The sequence below is a fragment of the Calypte anna genome, chromosome 2 (genome assembly GCF_003957555.1).
Source record: "Calypte anna isolate BGI_N300 chromosome 2, bCalAnn1_v1.p, whole genome shotgun sequence".
NCBI classification, from domain to species: Eukaryota; Metazoa; Chordata; class Aves; order Apodiformes; family Trochilidae; genus Calypte; species Calypte anna.
In genome coordinates, this window is record NC_044245.1 from 116,432,126 (window position 1) to 116,454,630 (window position 22,505).

The window sequence follows — 22,505 nt, forward strand, 5'->3', positions numbered from 1 at the left end:
TTTTGCAGGTAATTATGCTCAGAACCTCTCCTCTGCCAAACAAGTATGACATTTACTTTCATAGCATGTGATCCCTTTTCCAGTGCTGTGAAAACACTATAGAGAATTGTTTTAGCCTGTTTTCAAAGATCAAACTAATGTTTTGATTTACTCCTGTAAGGTTAACTGGTTTATTCAAATGACTGATGCTAGTTTATATTTAATTCCATTTGATATGCTTGAAGTGTTTAAGAAACGTGAGACCAAACTCCACATACTTTGCAGTGGGACAGATATTTTCATTCTCAAATACACAAGGCCAGACACTGCCTTTACCTTCTTTTCAGCATACTCGGAACAGCAGTTTTATACAACCAAGAGACAGTCATTAATCTCAATATTCTGCCCCAAATATTCTCCCATTCTGACCAAAATTATTTATGTTTAAAGAAGAAAAAATAAAAAAAGGTATCAGAAAGGAGTTAACGCAAACATGCTCCTTCCAGAGATGCAGATCTTCAAAAACAACATGAACCCAACTTTGTAGTATAGACCTCTTACCCTTTGAAGAACAAGGTGAAAGTAAGCAGTTAAAATTGTTCCTAGAAGCAGTCTAAAATACTATACAGAGGAAGGTGTACCTTTATTAACACCTCAACTAAAAACCTCATTGATTTCTAGTGAAAACAGTGGAATTCTACATAAGATAAATTTTTATCCAGTTAAGGTCTTCCCTCTGAAGAAGTTCCAACACATTTTCTGTTCTCCATGGTTTCATCAATATATTCATTTCCAATCTACACTAATAAAACACCTCTGAATAGAACTAACAATTGCACAAACACAGAGTATCTAATGAAATGCAGTTGTGTTTCATATCAACAGTCTGCACTTAACAGAGATTTAATTTACAAAACTGGAATACTGGCAGATGTGCCTGAAACCCTTCATCAAGATAATGAAATTGCAATCAGCTGCAAAGGGCTACCACAGACAACTCCATAGGAAGCACCTTTCTTCAAGGCATATTTAAGGCCAAGGTCACGTCCTCTGATGACAACAGCACATTTGTATCTCAGTTATATAAGCAGGTGTACTACATATGATAGAAGTTGCTTATAAAGCAATATTCACATGTACAGCAGGCAAATAAACACATTCTGTCATGCTGTATTACTCTACTATTTCTAAGCCCATTTGTTAACATGACCTTACAGCCTGAGCACTGCCAGCATGCAGAGCAGAGAAACAGGGAGTGATACAGATGCTCCTATTAACACAGCGTAGGTTTCAGGTAAGAAGTTTTTCCCCTTCAAATCTTGATCCAGTCCATTAAAAACCCAAATTTCAGAACAGAATACATTAGGTTTAGGTCATAAAATAATCTAAAACATCCAGTCACATACAAAATCCAAGAACTTCACTACATCTCAGTAAAACAAAGTATTTTCATTAGGAGAAATCAGCACTCTTCTCAGAAGTACAGAGTTTTCATTATCACAAATAATCTTTTACAGATCTATAGTTAACAAAACCTACTTCATTGTCATGCTACAAATAACTCTCACTGTCACAGATGCCACCTGGTAATTTTTAGCAAAACAGTATGATGTAGGCAATGTAAGTAAAAGAACAGCGTTTGTCAGCAGAGCGCACAACAGGACAGGGAAATGCGATGATTTGGCAGCATAGGGCTGTGTTAAACCTCTGTTTGTGTTCCTAAGTCACCTGGGTGGGGGGTGCACCTGTTTTTGCATCAGTATTTTTTCTGATGGTGATGTAGGTACAGAGGCAAATGAATCACTGGGTCTACTCTGAAGCTGAACAATCATGACTACACTTTCCAACATGCTGTTGAGACATTCATCTTAATTTTTAAACTCTCTAAATTATTGTGTAGTTCATGAACCACCACTCTCACACATCGATCCTACTTTTTCCCTCCCTTACTTAAAAGAAAGAAAAAAAAAAAAAAAAAAAAAAAAAAGAGTACTGCTTCAGCTGATGTAATTCAAACATACTACAATAACCAAGCTTACTTCATTCCAGCTTTTCTGGCAGCGATGTTTCGATTACAGAACCACAAAACAGCTGAGTTAGCAAAGGACTTCTGGAGGTCTCCTGGTCAAACTTCTCTGCTCCAGCTTGGCCACCCAGGCCACACTGCCCAGGACAAGATGTAGACAGCCAAGTATCTCCAAGGATGGAAAGACCACAATCTCCCTAGGCAAGCTGTGCCCAGTCACCCTCACAGTGCAAAGCTGTCTCCTGATCCTCAGAGACAACCACCTGGGTTTCAGTTTGTGCCCAGTGCCTCTGGTCCTGTCACTGGGCACCACTAGGAAAAGCCTGGCTCCATCTTCTTTGCACCTTCCCTTCAGGTATTTGCTTCAGTAGGTACACCTACTCCCTAAGCCTTCTCATCTCCAGGATCTCTGTCTTTCCTTCTCAGCCCCTTAATCATCATCCTAACCTTTCTTTGGACTCTCTCCATCATACCCATCTCCGGAGAGCAGAGGCCTGTGCACTGCACTCCAGGTGTGGCCTCACCTGGAGTGCTGAATAAAGGAGCAGGAACCTCTTCCTTCACCTGCTGGCAGTGCCTCTCCTAATTCAGCCCAGGATATCATTAACCTTCTTTGCTGCCAGGGAGTGTTGCTGGCTAATATTGAACTTCATGTCCACCAAGACCCCCAGGACCTTCTCTGCTCAGCTGCTTTCCCGCCACCATTTGGCTGTCACCCTGTGCTGGTGCCTGGGGTTTTGCCTCCCTAGGGACTGGGCGCTTTGCATTTCTCTTTGCAGCTACTATTAGTTGCACACATAGAGCTCAAGTTAGGTAATAACAGCTTGACCAAATGTCCCACCCTTTAGATTTGCAATGATTAGAACCACTTCCAAATGAAAAAGAAGATTTTGATCCCTGCCAGCCTTCTGCAGTTCCAGAACATCTAATAGAGGAGGACTGCACCAACATAAAAAAGTAAATTGCTCTCTCTTCAACAGCTAAAAATTTTCTATGGGACAATTCAGAATCGGTGAGTCAGATGTGGAGGTTTGACAGGTAATTAATTTAAAAGGCAGGCTGAAAAAAGAAAATAGCTAGCTTTCAAGAATGGGGGGATGACGGGGGACAGAATAAAGATGAAAAAAAAGGTTTTTCAGCTACAGAAACACTGACAGCATCCGTGCTTGCAGTTTTCTTTCCCTCACAGATTAATTATTATGAAGTATACAAAATTCAACTGCTTTGGGGTTCTGACAGACTAGCAAAGACAAGTTCATGGGAAGGACAGGTAAACTGAATGATACAGTTGTGCAATGGAAACTTGGTATTTCCCTCCTGGCATCAGCAGCAAACTCATTCCCTTTATATGCATGATTAATAAGAGAATGTCAGCCTATCCTCTGCTATCATGAGTCACAAAATGAGATGCTAATTTCAGACTATACCAAAGCAATGTTCAATAATGTATTTATAATGGAAAGAAGAAGGTGAAGAGTGCATTACATTTGCTCAAGAAAAATCATACTGCAAAAACATTCCTCCTCCCAGCCCAAACGTCCTTCATTTCATTTGAAACTTTCAGTGTGCTAAATGCCTTTATAATACCCAATAGGGACCCTTTGCTCTCAAGATATGAGGACAGTTTAAGGATAAATTAGAATATGAAAAAAATAAATGTATATGACATTTACCATCTTGAGAATTGAAATGGAATGAAAGCAAAGTCAGGATGCTGGGCATGTTAGGAAGGAAACTACAGCACTCATTAGTGCCTTCAGTGTAAGGAACCAGGGGACAAACCACAGACCTTTGTGCCTAAGCAACAGCAGCTCTGCTGCCACATTCTTCTTCCCTTCTTAACTCTTCATGACCTCCTAGAGTATCACCCAAAGTCTTATTATTTAACCCGTGATTTTTTTAATACTAAAAGTTATTATATTCCTGTTTATAAGAATCACACTCAAGATGCTGGTATAATAGTAAAAAAATCTCTAAATCCCTCCCTAAAATATAGAAAGAAGAAAGAAATCTTTTAACTAGCTTCAGTTACTTTCCTAATGTTATGCATATAGAGCAAGAAAATAATGAAAGCTGTTTTGATGCAACAGATTTCATCTGAATTCCAAGACACTTATTATAATCTCTCTTCCTACTCCCAATCTTTCAAGAGAGTTGTACTTCATTAAAATCTAAAAAAATAATTATCACATTTCACAGGGATTTTAAATATTTATTTCTGATGCTGAAATAAAATAGATATATATATATAAATAGACAAAAGTAATAAATATCTTAAAAATTATAATGGACTTACCAAAATTCTGATAATAAATAACTTTCAAATAGTAAGGACAGACAGCAAAAGGAAGAATGACAACTTAAATATGGTTTGGATTAGTATTTTATTAAAAGAGACCTTAGATTCTAGCAAGATGCTTCAGCTTTCTTTTAATGCAAAATAAAGACTCACAGCCTCTCACAGGGTCCTGGTCAAAACCAGGCTATCCAGCATAAGAACTAGACCTCCATTTCTTCTTTCCTACTACAGCCAAAAGGAAAATAGGAAATTAACTATGATAAAAATAATGTTGCTATTAAGAATAGAAAGAGTTTAACTGAGGAACTCCATTATCACAGCCATTAACAGTAAAGGGAATTAAAAATGCTTATTTCTTATGTTTGAACATGACATCTTGAGCTTGAGATGTGTGGGTTCACCAGAAAAGAGGGTTTTTTTAATCTCTCACCATTTTTCTTTATTGAGCACAACTACACATTTATCATTTTTACACAGGAGATACCATCACCAAACCTGACATATCTGAAAGTTTCCACTACATGTAAATACATGTTTGAAAGAAATACTCCATTCCACATGCCAATGAATTCCTATGGCTCTCCAGTATACAAGTAACTTTATATTTATGAATATAACCACTAGAGGGACCCATAAGCATTCTAATTTCACATCTATCCCCATTAAACCACCTCAGTGGAAGATGCAAATTTAGCAAACTGAACAATGCTGTTCCTGTGCTGGACAGCATAATTACCTTATAAATAGGAAACAGTAGATATGAAACTATTTTTCACATGCAGAATGAAAGAAAAATTCAAAAGCAACACAACATGACTGTGAAAACGTATATTCCCTAAGAACCTGCATCACTGTCAATACACAAGTCAAACTGGAAGCAGAGATGAAAACAAAAGTATTCTCACATACTTTATGTTAAATTGTCCAATATTTAAAGGAAAAAAACCAACAAAAAAACCCCTTTCAAAATAAGTTACTTGGAAAACAAACACAATGGAGAAGTTCAAAATAAAACACCTTGATTGTGGCTGTGTTTTCCTCTAAGGTCAAACTTACCTCTTCATTACAAAACTCAGTGAGCCGTATCAGTGCACAATTCCAGAGCACACATGCTTTTTAATAGAAATTTGAAAAGACATTGTAGGTAATATAACAATCTAGGATATCAAAAGAATTAAAATAAATTAAAAAAAATCTGTCCTGTATTGTCAACAGACGTTTTTAACCTGAAATCTTCCTTAACCAAATTTACTTCAAGCTGACATTTCACTACACCATTTTCTTTTAGCCAAAGCTGTATTTAAGACATTTTCTTTGATATTCCCTTGTCTGACTGCATTCTTCACACTGAACTGAAGTCAAATATCTGGGTTGTGAATAATCAATGACAATTTCAGAATGCATCCTTCACAGAACAGCAGCTTTTTGAGAAATCTCTTGACTACAAGCTTTTTTGCTCAGTGCTGATATTTTCACAGGGAAAAAAATACTTAATTCAACCTATGACCACACAGAAATCTTCTTATATGACCTAATCAAACTTGTCCTTCTTCACAGTAGGCTGTTGAACAAGACAGACAATTACTCTTAACCAGATTCAACTAGGTAATTCCTCTATTTTCTTGGAAGAAAAAAGGACATTCAGCTTCATCTGGACTATGCTCATTTCATCTCAACTTCTAGATGGCATTGTCATAAGCACGATGAGGTGCAGTCACACAAAGTTTTCCCAAAATGCTTAAGGCAAGCAATTTGGATCTGAACCCTCTTCTTTGACTTCTGTCCTCTTATACAAGGCAGTCTATACCCACGGTTCTAGTTCTAACTTTTCCACTGATCTGCAAATGAAAAACTGTGAAGTTCAAAACAACATTGCAAACAGTTGACTCCAACATCTTTGCCAAGCCTTCCCCATGAAGGAGGGCTACAAGAAAAGTGAGGAGTGACAAGACATGGGGAATGGCTTTAAACTGGAAGGCAGAAGCTTTAGTTTAGATATTAGGAATAAATTATTCACTATGAGGGTGGTGAGACACTGGCAAAGGTTTCTCAGAGAAGCTGCGGATGCTCCCTCCCTGAAAGTGTTCTAGGCCAGGCTAGATGGAGCTCTGAGAAACCTGGTCTAGTGGAAGGTGTCCAGATCATCTTTTAGGTCCCTTCCAACCCAAACTGTGATTCTATGATCTCAAAGTACCAAATGTTCCATGAACTGCAAATTCCAAGTAAACTGTCTGAAAGTTATATATTTTAAAACTCTGCAATTTCTTCATGTGCTTGCACTCTTAAAGATAATGAGATTTATACATCACCTATAAAAGCCACCTACATTCTTCCTTTCTTTCCTTTTCCCTGCTTAGAAGGCTCCATACACAACTTAGGAGAAGAACCATCTAAGACTTGATGACATCTTAAGTTCCCATCATACCTTCTCAACAATGTGAAGCATTAAACTACACACAAGGCATGAACTTGATTCAAAATTGAGTCATTCATAAATGTTTCCAGAAACACTATGATTATATCAAAATACTCTTCTTTCAAAGGTATCTTAATTCACTGATAAGACATTTTCAGTTATCTCTAAAATGAAATTGAGCCACACGTGTTGGCAACATCACCATCTCCCCACAGGAGCATGTTCAGACTAAACTGACAGGAGAGAATTCTAAAAACCTTTAGACAACATATTTGATTTTGGTGCAGATACAACAGAGTCAGTAAGGAGAAAAAAAGTTTCCTCTTCACAATACCAAAGCATTCATTTTTTATCTGGTTCTCCCAGCCTATATCCAAGAAGCCTTTCCTAAAATGGAGTTTGAAGGTATTCATTTAAGTTACGTCTGCATAAGACTCTTCCCAATATTTTTGCTGTTAACTTAAATACTCTCTGTAGATTCACTTTATTCATTTTGGCTTAACTTCCTCACTACAACATACTGTACATGTCACCCAGCACATATGTTAATTTTATTTTTTTTTCTGAAACAGTAAGGGACTGGGGCATATTATACATTCTTTTGTTTGTGCATGCCAGAAAATCCTCACAAATATAACTGAAGTTTCTTAAATGTGTGTGTAAATATATATACATGGAAACATACATATAAAAAACAACAGACATTACTGACAACCTCTCAATATAAAGCAAACAAATCCCAAAATCCTATTGCTGCTTTGCTATTTCTGAAAAAGGGAATATTTTTATACTGTAACTTAACAATCTACCAAAGACTGTTTTGCATTAGCTTTTATCAACATAATCTGACAATATTGCAAACTGAATTACTATCTGTAATGTCCTTTAGTAATGTAAAAAAATAAAAGTAATTACACTTACTATACTCTGTAAACTAACAGAGAAGAGTTAATAAATATAAACATTGTGACTAGTTTTTAAAAATCTTCCCTGAAAACTGAACAGTACATGGTGGGATTTCAGAGAGTGAACTGCCTAACTCCCTCCTTTTTACCTGAGGAGTGAAAAGTATATTCAGTGCTCTATATTCAACTTGATAAACTATTAAACTGTGTGCAACCTAGTGTTGCAAAACTGAACAAAATCAGACCATAGTATTTAAGGTAAAAATTTACTTCTGAGGATGAAAGTCACGTGGTTGCTCTCTCCAGAAATGGCAGCTTCTAGCTGCTCACTTGAAATTATGCCCATGGTCCCACACATAGTCAGACCACAGTAACAGGAAAACTAATTACCAACCAGCATGAAGAATACAATCTTGACTTTCTCCATTTATCAGAAGACAGTCTCAGAAACAAAATTCAGTGAATTATTCCTACTGGCTGGTTCCTCGGATAAGCAATAAAAATCCTAGAATAACAGGAGAACTACTACCCAACAGTTTGATCGTCAGTCAAATCCTGTATTTAATAGTTCTCAACTACAACTCCCACACCATCACCTCTAGCAATAAAGACATTTTTCCAACAATCACTCTAAAATTTAATTTCCTAGAAAGAAGTTAACCTTAAGACTACTACAATTCATGAACTTCAATATCCATTTGCCAGTTACAGAATTCTATGATGAAGATGTACTGAGCTTAAAATCCTTAAAACTTTACTTTGGTAACACTAGTTGAAGTTGCAAGTAAATGTAATGTGAAACAGAAGAGATTATAAAAAAATAACTACCACAGCAGCTGCCTGAAAAGAGAGTAATGTATTCAAAATTCAATACTCTTGAAACCTACAAAATACTGACTTTAGAGCCTATTAAAAATTATTGGAAAAAGAAAAACTGGTCAGCAGACTACTGGCTGGACTTCCTGAAAGACATTTAATTTCTTCACAAAACATCGACTTAAATTAAAATAATGCTAAACAGCAGAAATTGGCTAAGCAAAATACAAAAAGTCAATGATGGTTCAACACTGAATTATGGCTAATAGGTAAAGTCAGGTAAGCAAACCAGGTAAGCAACAATCATTGCAAAATATTTCAACTACAGAGTGAAGTCAGCATATAGCAGAAGAAAGTTATAGTGGAACTCAAGGAAGCATATCCATGCATTACTGATGTTCCATACAAGCTGGGTCAGGAGGGAAGCCAACATGCAGGTGGTTTAAGTCTACTGCAGCTGAATAGAACTTTTTCAGGCCTTTATTTTTTTCTTGAAGTAAGGGAGACCCAGTTGGCTGGGCTGGTTCCTCTCACATGCTGTCTATTGCTCATACAGGTGTAAATTTTCCAGCCACGTAGATATATGTGGCAAAATCCTTCTGGACACCAGGGGAGGGTGGGGATAATATCCTAAAAATTAGATGAAATACAATTCCCACAACTTCTTTCTCTCCACAGTCTGACGGTACTACACATAAACTCTTTTGCCATAATTAAGGAAATACTGATCAGGACTCAATTAGCATTTCAGAGAAAAATATTTTACTCGTTTGAAAACAGAATAAGTATTTCTGTAAATCAATAAATAATCTAGTGATACGGTGAAAGATAGGTGCGAATTCCTTACTGACATTAAAAGAAACTCCACAAAGTAGCAGGAATCTGAAGTCAGAGCAATGCTGTAGCAGGCCACAATCCTGAAGTGCAAAAAAAAAAAGCCTGACTATAATATGGCAACTCTGAAAAGTGCCACAGCAGCTGACTCGAGTGGGAAGTTATAGCCAAAGAATTTTTTGGGCCTCCTAGCAACATTCTTTGCTGTCATCAGACACCACAGTTGATGTTGCTAAAAGTTGGTGCCTGTGCCTGAACAAGCAGGGGCAAGAAGAAAGGGTGTGAAAATCCTTTTCCTGATTAGTCATGATCTGACTGATGCACACTCATCAAGATGAAAAGAAACAGCATGATGAGTACCACAGAAAACACAGTTAATTTGACAACAGAAATACTACCATAGATGACTGCCTTTTAACAGGTAGTTTAAAATGCTTGTTAGTATTTTCCCCTATCAACATGAAATGCCACATATATAGATATACAACAAGACAGTTATGTAATCCACAAATTGCTTGCTGTTTTCACAGAGAATTCTTATTATACTCAATAGAACTATCAGGACTCAAGACAGATTTCTTAACCTCTCAATTGAAAAAAACCAATATAGTATACTCTTCAAACTTTGTTTTCTCACCTATTATTTATTATACTAACTTTTGAATGAAACTAAGAGTTTTAAGAGTTTTAAATTTAAGTATAATCTACTTTTCAAACAAGTAACTTCAGCTACTATCTTAATAATAATTAGTACAATATCTGCCACTCATTTTTAATAATAAGGTCATTACAACAACCACACTCGTTACCATAAAGTAGTTTTTCTAAATCTCTCCACTGCATCCAGAATACTTGGAATTTTGTTCACACAATGTCAATATATATACTTTACAACACTTAATACATTAATATTATTGACATAATTTAATGAAGATTTAAATTCCCTGCACTACTTCTGCATATTGGTATGGTGGTTACTTAAGCTTTTGTATTTAGTTATAACAATACAGACGTAAAAAAAAATTCTCAAAAAATATTCTTCTTGTAACTTTTCTGAGAAAAAATGGTTTGTAAAACATGGAATCAAAAAACTTAGTCTGCTGTTTCCTTTTAAATACTTAATACTTATTTAACATACATCTAGGAGCTAAAAAAAAAAATAAAGTTCCAGCTACGTGCTTGAGTATAAACAATGTAAATTGCTTATGCTTATTATGACACCTAGTTTAATAGTCTTCAAAATTCGTCATAGACAAGGCCCCTCTGCTGCTTTTTAAAAGCAGGAAAATATTCCTTTCAGCTCATTGTGTCTACTAAGTAAGAAGTCTGTGCACACATCAGCAGCTGCGTGTAAGACAGCTTTCATTGCCATAGGGATTCAGATCTAAATTCAGTGAGTTTTAACTTATTTTTTCAAAACTAAAATCTAGCAGTGAAGATTTTCCTCTTTTATTTTTGGTAACGAAGTAGCACAGAAGATTTTGCTAAGTAGTATTAAAAAATGGACTGCTGCTAACTTTATTTTAGAGGCCCAGCAGTTAAAATTAATGGAAGCCTTTGCTTATTTGTCATTTATCTGCTTTTAAATACTTACAGTGAAAAATACGGAAATCAATGTATGGATGAGAACCTCTTCTCTCTGTTTCAAATCCTGCCCGACTTCTTACTCGCACATCTCCTAGAAACAGGGTCAAGAGTGAAATAAAAGTGTGGAAGAGTGGCAGAGATAAAATGCAAATGAACATAGCCTGGGGGGGTAAAGATTCATGTACTTAATGGGAGGAGGGTTATTCAAACAATAGGCCTATTTCAATGCTTTTTCTTCTAAAGGTGAAATTCAAAACAAAGTTTGAAGACTTGTTAAACATGCAATCGCATGCTTTCTTGTCAAAATCTCTCCTGCCTAAGCACACGTTGCCAGAAGCATGTGATAAGCATTCAGATGAATTTAAGAACAGCTTGCTACACCAGTATGGTAAGAATGCACTTTAATATGACAGAAACAAGAACATTAAAAGTTGATTTGATCCTCAGTAACACATATAAAACGATAACATTTTATATAATACAGAAAAGTCTCAGCTTCTAGAAATGGTAGCTTTCAGCAAATAAGCTAGTTACAATGTGGTTTTATATTACATAATAGAATATTTTCCCACTAGCAATTACTTACTTGTGCTCAGCTGTTTGAATATTACACAAGAGCCTATTAAAATACCAAAACTCAGTATTAAAATTTTATCAAACTCTTTTGCACTGCAATTAGCTTCACGCTGAATCTTTTAGCATGCTAGTTGATTCCTACTTATGCATTTTACCAACTGAAAGCTGATCAGTATTCTTTTGTTAGGTATTTGTACGCAGTAATATAAGTAGTTCACCTAGATTAAAAGCTTTCACTTAAAATCCTTTAGCCATTACAAATTTGGGCAAGCCTTTGAGGATAAGATGCAGTAGTGTTAACCTCCTCAAATCCTAACCAAAATAAAGTGAAATTTAAGATGTGGAAACGTCCTGGTTTCCAATTATGATAATTCTTCATGTGTAGTATTCTCTCCTGACTCATTTTCACATGAATCAAAACTTAGTATTTAACACAACGAACTAAGACTCATTTTGTAAGAACAAAATAATGATGCAACTATTTAATTTCCAGCAACTGGTAACACTAACATCCTCAGAGGGATTTTCCTTTTCTTCTCAAACCTGCTAATCTATAACGGTGAAGCAGGAAACTTCTCAGAAAATAGCTAAAGATGCTAAAACTTCAGAAATATACTTTTAATACTCAACAGGTATCTTACTAGAGATACATATCTATAAGCACTGACATACCTTTAGTGACCCACTTAACATGAATGTCATCTTGCGAAGCACACTGGAAGAACCACAAGAGATACACAGACCAGGGCTCCCCAGATATTAAGTCTAAAGCTTCCAGTGAAAACATATCAAATAGATGTGGGTTTCAGTTATTACTCCTTTCAGTTTTTGGAAACTGAAAATCTTGAGAGTTGCATGGGAAAGTAAGTCAATTGGAACCTGTAAATATTATTTTTCAGATCACTGACACTATATTACTCAAGTTTCAAGCATTCATCTGAGCAGAGTGCAAAAGGCTTGTCTTGTTCCAAGCAATACAGAGGCAGCAAATTGTAGAACTCTTCTGTTAGGCACAAGCAACTGGTGAATTTTATTTTAAAAGTAAGTTAATAAGAAAGATATGTGGAGGAAATTTTGGAAAAGGGGAGGCAAATTAGTAGTGGAATATGTAAGTATTAGTTTACAGGGAGGAAAATGCAATTTTCATTACCTTTCACTCACATTTGTCTGTGAAAAAAGTCATAGCTACAGCTGTGTGAATGAGTTCACCAGCTGAATCAAAAGAAAGTTTTTTCTGTTGAGCTAATTTCACTACAGAAAAGGTGATGCAACTTTGTGAATTATATTTAATTTTTCAATGCAGTCTTAACTTCTAAAATTTACCAACCACAACCTGAATTAGCATATAGTTTTAGTGTACAAGTAGGTTTTAGTGAACAATCTCCTTCTTCAGAGTGTCAAGAATAAAAAAAGTTCAGAGAAGATACCCGAAGACTAAAATGAAATTCTGCAAACAAAAAAAAAACCAAAACAAAAAAACAGGTTCACCTGATAAATGATATTCAGAAAATTTCTCTCTACTTCGTTCTTTGTTAGTTATTAATACCTGATTTAGAATAACAGTATCATTGTTACCCCTGAAATGCTTGCAGTACTGTGGATTTTTGAGCAGGAAACCAAGAAAAACTGTCTACAACCGAAATGCAGAGCTGCAGCCAACCACATTGCTTTAAACAGAAATTATTTAATGTATTTACAGAAACGGCCAAATTAAGAAATTTTATCCTAAAAATGCACATGGCAAGCTAAAAGACAAATGCAGTAATATGAAGGTAAAGTGAGTGTATTTACTTGCATATATATGAAATGAGAAATTTTCAACAAAGCAAGCAAAGTAATTTTGTAAAATAGTTGTTAAAAAAAATTCTTCTTGGGTTGCTGTAGAAGCAAAGGGAATCAAGTTCTCAAGAATGGATTGATTTTTTCAAAATACATTTGGATTTATTCTGGAAACAGATACCAGTTCTGCAGGACTGGAATTCATCACAGTAAACAAAGCAGAAATGCTTACTGGGGCCAAGCAAAGGCAGGATGAGCACCAAGCCATCTCCATCATCGTACAGAACTACTGCATTTTCCAACATTTCAGACAAAAAAGTCCTTGGAAAAATCGGTACAAGTGGATACCATGCATCCATCTGAAGTTCCATGTGTACAGAAGCATAAAAAGGAACAGGATTAAACTGGCCTCACACTAGCACATTATGAAATGATGTGCTATTAGCACAGCAACGTTAATCTCTACAGCATATGTACATTTAGTCCCAAAACATCCAGAAATTCTGGACTACCCTTCTGCTGTTCAGTTAAAATGACCTGCAAAGACCAATAGATCCCAAACACACTCACTTCATCGTTCTTTCACACAGCAGAACACATTTGCTTGGGAAATGCTGCAGAAGCTTTTTTGTAACCCTATGACTTGGAAATGACACCAAATATAATCTAAGGAAGAAAACATGTTTATCATCATAGGTAAGTTTAAAAAAAAAGGCACAAAACATTTCTGATTTAAGATAATCTTAAACAAAAGGACACTGCTACATAATTCCTTCAAGCAACAGGAGTCACCTCAGAGCCAACTATTATCATGGTAGCTGAAAGAATTAGAACTCAATTTCTAAACCAAATGAACTTGTGGAAAGTTTTCATTTATTTAGACCCTCCTAAAAACTATCAAAGTGGTTCAAAACCTCTTGAAACCGTAAGATTTTGCTGTTTTATTATAGGTAAAATTTCCTTTAAAAGGACGAAGTTGTAGCTAGCTGACAGTTTTTATCTCAAGTTTTTATCAGTTTTTAGCCACTCTGAAAAGACTCCTCTGTTTCCTTGAGGGAACACATTCTACAAGTCTACCATCTTAATGACAGTGGACTTCCAGGAACAATTTCTTCCCTCTTTGAGAGTTTCTGGGAAACCAAAGAATCAAAAGAAAGATTTAAACAATGTGAAACCTGCCGTTCAAAATCTGGTTTTGTGCACAAACATGGCAAAGCTAGGCAAGTATTGAACTGTAATTTTTTCCAGAGTTGCTCCACATGACCAAGATTGCTTGCATTTGTAAGACAAAAGCCATAAAGGCAAAAACTCAGTTGAAGGCTAAAAAATAGTGTAAGAGGGAAGTATGTGCTACTGAAAACTGAACAAGAATCAGGGCTGTAACAAAACTTACCTTGAGACAGATTGTTTTGATCCTACCCCTCTCAGGTTCCTACTCACACTGCAAGGACAGTTCTCATACTTACGAGGCAGCTGAAATACCACAGCTGACATCCCTGCATGTTAGGGTTACACAGCACATACTTGGTGCTACCCTAATACTCTAGTGTGGCACAGTAACAATGCAGCAGCTGCTTGGGGAGCTGAGGCCTTCTGGAGTAGGGGTAGAAATCTCAGATCACGGAGGACAGCTGGAAGCAGAAATTAGGGCAGCCACCTCAAGGTAAAACACTCAAGTCAAAGCCATGAAGTTGTGAAGAGCTGGATTTCCAGAATGAACTACTAGCTTCGTAGATTAAAGTTCCTATTAAATTTGTTGGAGAAACAGATGACAGGTCAGCTGAATATACCAGAGTTAAAGCAAAAGGAATGCAAAAGAACAACCATACCAGACAGGAATGAGCATTTCCATTACACAGTAGCTTGCCTCCATCACTTCCTATTTGAAGTGATAGGACCTCTAAAGGAGGGTAAAATGCTCCATTTTTAGTGGAGAGGTGCACGCTCACCAATATAAGCAGTCAGTGCCTCGCACTTTCTATCCTGTGCACTGCTGCAAGATTTAAGGCAACATAAAACAACAAGAAAATGAAACCAGAAAAGCAAAGGAAACTCAAGAAAGCATCAAGATTACACAGAAGCGCTTACAAGAAGTATTGAGAATTCCTCACAGTTGCTGAGAGATGTAGCTGAGTGAGGTGATGCAGAGATATTAGCCCTTCCAAGGTCTTAAAAGAAAAATTCTACAATGCTGCATCTGTATCTGTATTTTTAAATAGTAGATAAGCCACTTGGGAATGGCTTTGAGTATATTTTGGGAATGGGGTATGCAAGATGAGTCTTTAGAGTCAATGCTGTTTATGTCGACACTGATGAAGACCGCTAAGAGTTAGTTGTTCATCTCATGTGCCCTTAAAATTTGATCTTTTAAATACTGCCATACCACAGGACTTTCTATTTACTTGGTGCAAATGAACTTCCACTGGATTCCCACTGGAACAGCCTGAAAGCATTATTGGAAGCAATGCTATGGCCAGCATAACTTAATAGAGGCAGCGGGATATGTCCTAGATACACTTAGCTTTATATTTTTGGTCTGCTAAAATAAACACCTTATCAAAATACAGTTCATTAGTAGATATAATCTGTTTGGAATAATAACCAAGGTAAAACCTCTCATGACTGTACCTCATGTTCCATTAAGTTACAGCTGAAGACTCCTTACAGCTTACCCTGCTGGAACGAACAGTAAACAAACAAAAAACCCCACCCTCACAATTCTTTATAGGAAATACAACACATTTCTTGCAATTGAATAATTGAATATATTCATTCTTGGATCTACTCTGATATGAAGATTTCTACATATTTGTATGTCCAACTGTTCAGCTTTCAGGCTGGTGGTTCTTAATCCATTTATACAAATACAGCAGTAATCATTTTGTAAATAGTTGCTAAGTTGTACAGTATAATGTATGAAACATTTGAAAAAAACAAAGATATCACTAAAAGTGTGAAAATAATACAACACTCTGATTCAAACATCCAATGAGCAGTTTTTTGTTTGTCTTCCCCCAGCCACAGTTAGAGAAGAGATTGATCTTTCTGACTGCTTCTGAATAAGCAGCATCACTGAACAGCAACCACTGCCAGCAAGAGTTACGCTACTCATAACAAGCAGCAATCACAGCCTAATAAATTAATCCCAATTAACGAACAAGTGAAAATCATGTTCTGAATATACCCCAGTTCTGCTCATGAGAACAGCCTAAGAAATATTTCCAAACAAATGAGATTTTTCCCTCAGTTCAGGTGCGTATACCAGGAACCACAGGAAGTCAGACTTCACTTTCCTCTAGACCTCCTACGGCATTATCACAACCCCTTCTGCAGGAATGATGGGCCTAACTACTTCATGATACCATTAAACTTCCAAAGCAGCAAAGAAATCAGGTTATTTTTAAAAAGTTTAAAACACAGACATATACTTTTAGTACCAAATTCAAAACATATCAATGCATCTTTAAAATAAATACATATGTGTTTCCCCTGTCAGGGAACTAAAAGTACCCAATTCTGAAGCAGTTAAAGAATTGTATTTTCTAAGCATGGCACAAACATTTATTTTAGAAAGTATCACAAAATCAAGGAAACAAAACTACCCCTGACCTGAATTTACTTGCTTATTCTTATGATTGATTCTTATTTATGAAAAATCATATTCTGAAGAACTCTACTATTTATCCTGAAAAAAGGATTATTTTAAAAGTTACTTTACTACTTTACCTTCTGAAAATGAAATAAGTCTATTTCCAACCATATAAAAACCAACAGCAGCTTTTTCAATAAACATTTAGAAGCCAGCATGTTTCACCTTCATCCTCTTAAAAAAATCTCCAAAGCATTCTCAAAAATCCCTCAGTAGACAATCAGTGGTATGGTATTAACAAGCTCACAAACTTTAAAAAAATAATAAAAAATCAAAATAATTGAAAAACAAAAATGCAAATATACTAAGTTGGAAGTAAATTTATAAATACATCTGCACTCAGATGCCCACATATGTAGGTTATTACTATAAATTCATATATATACCCATGTGTACACACACATATAGCTCACAACTTTAAATTCATACAGAATGCAGCTATGAATTTCTGGGGTCTTTCAATACATACAATGTACAACTAAACTGAAAAAGACTCGGGGCATAAAAAGACATGTTCTGGCTGATCTAGTTGGAGCCAGTTAAGAATTAATAATCACTGCATGTTGATGTTCATTGAGCCGTGCGAGACATCAGGCAAGCATTCATAGTCCATTTCAACACAAACTCATAGCTCAAGATGGCTTAAATTAAGTGGCACAATTTTGCAGTGGAACAGACTGAGAGTATCTACACAGTCCCCGTGCCATCTGCACCACAGAGCCTCCACAAGAGGTGAGGGAAGCACTGAATCTGGCAGCAGAGCTTTGTATATTTCTCCTCTCAATAACCCACCTCAGTTCCTCCTCCCATTCACTCACAATCACACAGGGTGCCCCTTCTTACCCCTCCCAACATTGCTCTTCCATTTTTATTTGGCTTTATCCTTTATAAAGTTGGTACCTTGAGCATTTCATAGCCTCAGTATCAAAGTTGCAGTGTGGTTAACACTCACACACAAATGCTCTCTAAGCTGCAGTTTAAAGCAAAAGGATGCCATGCAGAGGTGATGAATTCCATCGCATAAAGCTCAATCCTACTTCACTTGGAAAACTAAACTTCTACCAAATATTCTGTCAATTACAGGAACTTTTAATTTGTTTTTAATATAGGCGTAAAACCATCTGACACAATGGTTAACTCAGGAAAGGAAAAAAAAAAGGCAAACAACAAAAAAACCCAAGTAAAAAAGAACCCAAGCTTTTCCGAAGAATTTAACCAGAATATTATCCAAGAGAAAGGAAGTTATAAATGTAAAAATTCAAAATCAAGTGTAAAAAATCATTACTTGAAATCAATATAGAACTGGTATGCTTACCTAGCATACGAATATACAACGCAGTCTGATCAGAGCTGTCATAGGAAATTGCTCCACGTCTCTGAAAAAAAAATTATGCAAATTAGAGTTAGAACAAAACCATTTTAAAATAAAAAATCAAGTACCTACTGTCCATTTCAAATTTCTAAGTCTCAAAATTAATTTTGGAAGTTTGAATATGCATCTTTTGAAGTTGCAATAATACTGATTTTTGGTAGTGACTTGAATTGGTAGTGTTGAGATGATGAAAAACAGGACCAGAGTGAGGGGAAAAAACATTCCCTCCCCCCCAGTTTCTTTACAAATGCTCCTCAATCATTCCTCACAACAAGAGACACAGAAAAAGATTAAGTAGACACACAAAACAGTGCTCCTCACAGCCTTCATACTTGCAGTTCCTAGTTTATTTATTTACTTTTACCTATGAGATATTTCCATCTTCCAAAGCTAAAAGTAGTTTTAAAAGAAGTAAAAACTCAACTACCACCATTAGGGATTCAACATACGTCCTGCAGGGTCAGGACTTGGCTGTCACACGCAAATTTCTCTGCACCCAGTACCTTCTGTAGGCAAATCAAGATATCACTTAAGCAGGATGTAATACATAAAGGTATTTTAAAGAAAATAAGCAAGTGCTTATTCATCACATTTGATGATAAAAGCCTAAAAGCATCAACAAGCCACCTGTGCACAACACTCAGACTCCCATAATGGCTGTATCTCTTCACTCTTCAAAATATATGTGTTCTAGATGTATTCAGCTAAAGCAATAATAGTCGTAATCCAGTCTCCCACAAGTGTGGTGAACTGGTCTTCTAAAAGCTAAGAACTAGGAGGATGTTCTCACAGTTCTACACCACTGGCATGACCTAGGGTAAGCCTCATTCCTTGCCTCTGCTGTATTTAACCATCTTCTGCTTCTTCCTAAGGTCTTCATTAATGTCATTTCTTAACCCTAGGATCAGAGCTCCACAATCAGACTTCAGTTTCACCAGTTCACAACACTTGTTCTTTAAAGAAGTTGAGACATTTTGTGTGTGCGCAGATTAAAAAGTCCCATGACTTTTTCCTGTCCACCACACTTCTCATTTACACTGAGGACAGTGAAGCCCATGGCGCCACAAAGGGCAATCAAATCCCTTCGAGAACTTCAGATGACACATAATTGTTTTAATATTTTCCATGCTAAAACAAACAAAAAAAAGAAAACCTTACACTTAAACTCAGAGAAGTGTTTCTCAAGGTAAACTCAATATTAAGTTACAGAAATGACCAAAAACCTAGCTCCAAAAGGGCTCCAATTATTGCAGTTGTCATAAAGATTACAAGGAAGAACTCCCTAGACAGCACTTTTATGTTCTTAGCTTGTGTTCTCTATTTCCTTGGAAGATCATAAACCATGAAAATAATCCTTCTCTCAAAATGCTTGTACAGCATTTCTTACAGCAATGTGCCCATGCTGATGGCAAAGGCAGCAATACAACTGCAAAAGGCAAGAATACAATGATCAGCCAGAAAATGATGCTGATTTCCCACTAACATTTTCCAATTTCTTCATATCACCTTTGAATTTCATCATATTTCAGATGAATATATTTTCAGTAGCCTGGAACACTTCATATCACTGACTAGGCACAATCAGCGACGTAATTTAGTGCTAACTTGCAATTTGCACCTGTCTATCACAGATTTCTGGACATGTCCAGTACAGTTCTGTAATCTAATACAGGAGAAGGCAAAACATACATGCAGCTAGAAGAACCCAACTGGAGCATTAGTCTCTGAGAAGGAAAACAATACAGAGAAAATTCAGAAAAATAAAACCTTTTGATATGTTGGTTCTAAAATATTACTTGCTCTCTAAAATACTATTTGCTAGATGAAGCAGTACATCTATGTATGTTATCAAACATACTGCACATTTTAAATAACAAACTGGTTGCTTATATGAACAAGTATATTCATTCTGCAACAACTCTCTCTGAAAGCTCTCATAGAAATCTTTGAACAATGAAATGCTTACAAATTTCTTTTCAAGGCCTGATTTCCTAAGGAAAAAGAACCAATTTATTGTGTAAAGTTTACCAATAATACTTCAAAAGTACTAGGACCATTTCAACTAATTTAGCTAAAAGGGTAAAATTCCTGGAGATATTTCAGTAACTGAATTTTGTTAAATAAAACAGATAAAAGGAAAACACTTATTAACAAGTTGAACTAAGGGAAAGATGAGTCAGGTGATGAGTGGTCAGACCTCATACATTTATACCAGCTAAGTAAGTGTGCTACAGACAGAAGCACTGTGGTGGGCAGAGAAAGAGGAAGGAGATAATCAGAGATTTTTAGTAAAGTAAACAAAATAGGTAGGTAAATTAAATAATACTATGCTCATTCAGCCACGTTTTGCTTTGCGTCATCTTATGCTCCAAGTAGGTAACAAACTGTGTATCACAGGTTAAGGTAATGAATGCATCAGCTTACACTGAAACATCAGCTGTCACATTCAGCGAATTCATAAGCAAAAAGACAAACACATTTTGAAGAACTATAGCTTCTGTAAAGCGCTCAACAATTCATACAATCACCAGGATTCTTCCCTTGTTGACCAACAAAAATGCCTCCCCCCTAATTATTAATCAAAGGCCCACTCTCTTTAGCCTACACCAAGGCATCAAGTCTATACTTAAAAATTACCCTGCTTACACAGTTGAGATGACTGAAGCATACACTGACTCAGCCCACCAGAAACCTTCACTAAAACTTTATGGACAGAGCTTTACTTCTGGCACTTCAAATTATCATTGTTTTATTATTATTTTTAACTCATTTAGCATAAAATTTTATTTCTAGATCTCTGCCACCTATTTGTTCTATCTGAGGCTTTGTGCCTGTTAATAACCATAAACCATACTGAACCCCTTGACCCTCTGTGCAAATCTCAAACAAATAAACATCATTCCAACAGTCAAACAGAATTTCTAGTGCTCAAACTGAAGACAATCCTAATGTGTTTAGGCAGGTTCCCTTTTCAAGCACAAGGACCACTTGTTCCAGTGGGAATATCTGCTGTACTCCAAGTGATTCAACGAATTTCTCAAATTATTAGGCGAGGTTCTTAACCACTCCACTCCTTTCCAGACATTAGCACAGCCATCTGAACTGTGTGGGCTGTATTGCTTCAGCAGGGAAGACAGACTTCAAAGATGACTGGAAGCTGAAGGATTTACACTGGACTTGTACTCTGAAAAACTCATCTTAAATTTCCGTTTCATATTAAAGTGGCACTTATTCTTCTGAAGGGCAAAACAATAACAAAAGCTGTCATTTAACCTCTTTTTTTCACATCTTTTTGAAAAGTGAAGAAGTTCAAACTAAAGCAGAAAATCTATTAATGCTTTAAGAACAACTGTGTCACAAGGACTCCACAAAAACAGGTAAAGGGAGTATCTACCAAGAGACAGATTTAAGTCAGATCTTCCTGAAAATCTTTTCACAAGAGTACAAGTTATTAGAGGCCATGCAATGGGAATGATATGCCAAAATAGCACAGATATATCTTCAAAGGGAAACTGCCTCAGTGATGCTTGGGAGCAGAGCATACCCGTGTAACACTTGGAGACAGAGCACCTGCTGCTGTTTGTGCCAAACACAAATGTTTCCACTGATATATCAGTTTTATCCCTAGGACTTCCCCATCCCGCTCAGTGGGATTCCTGTTGGGCACTTCATTTAAGCAAACAGCAGCTAGCCAGCTTCCAGACTGGTGAGCAGAACACCTTCTTTTCTGCTGTTGCTGAATGAAACAAAAACTGATGGAGCTGTTGGCCTCCAACACTCAGTGCCTCTCCTTAGGAAAAACCATCTCTGCTTTTGGTGGACTGCACAAACCTCATTTTGCAAGTCAGTTATTCAGAAACTGGGAAAGAAAAAAGGAAAGCCAGAGGACAGCAAGACAGCGAGTCCTGTATTTTTACCTACTTGGCTTTTCTGCCCAAGTTACTTGCCCAACCATCAGAAGGAAAAACTGAGAACAAGTCTGGAGAAATTGTTATGTGATGGCAACTGCAATTTGCTGGTTATGCTGCCTCAAATACACACAATTGGAACCAATTTAAGATTCTAAGAGACTTTATCAACTAGAAGCCCCCAGAAAGACAAACTAGTTAGACCAGATTTCTCCAACTATTACTAGATTCCAAAAGCAAGAATGTAATTTATCATAATTCTTTTATTTCAGTACTTAAAAGTAACATGCTAACATGTCACCAAGATTTTACTTACTAAAGCCCTAGAAAAATGTTACTTAAGTAACTTGTTGAACCCA

General features: G+C 36.4%; 1 protein-coding gene across 4 annotated transcripts in view; it reads right to left on the minus strand.

Annotated features, from left to right (window-relative positions):
- Positions 1-22,505, minus strand: part of PDE7A (phosphodiesterase 7A) — a 71,895-nt gene that overhangs the window by 15,343 nt on the left and 34,047 nt on the right. For 2 of the 4 annotated variants that reach the window (XM_030445141.1, XM_030445138.1), the window contains exons 2-3: positions 18,182-18,242; positions 10,870-10,953 (exon numbers count right to left, since the gene is read on the minus strand). In XM_030445141.1, the coding sequence (XP_030301001.1) occupies positions 10,870-10,953; positions 18,182-18,242 (145 nt within the window). Of the gene's footprint in view, positions 1-10,869; positions 10,954-11,448; positions 11,482-18,181; positions 18,243-22,505 lie in introns of all 4 variants that reach the window. The other 2 variants (XM_030445142.1, XM_030445139.1) reach the window with 2 other exon arrangements.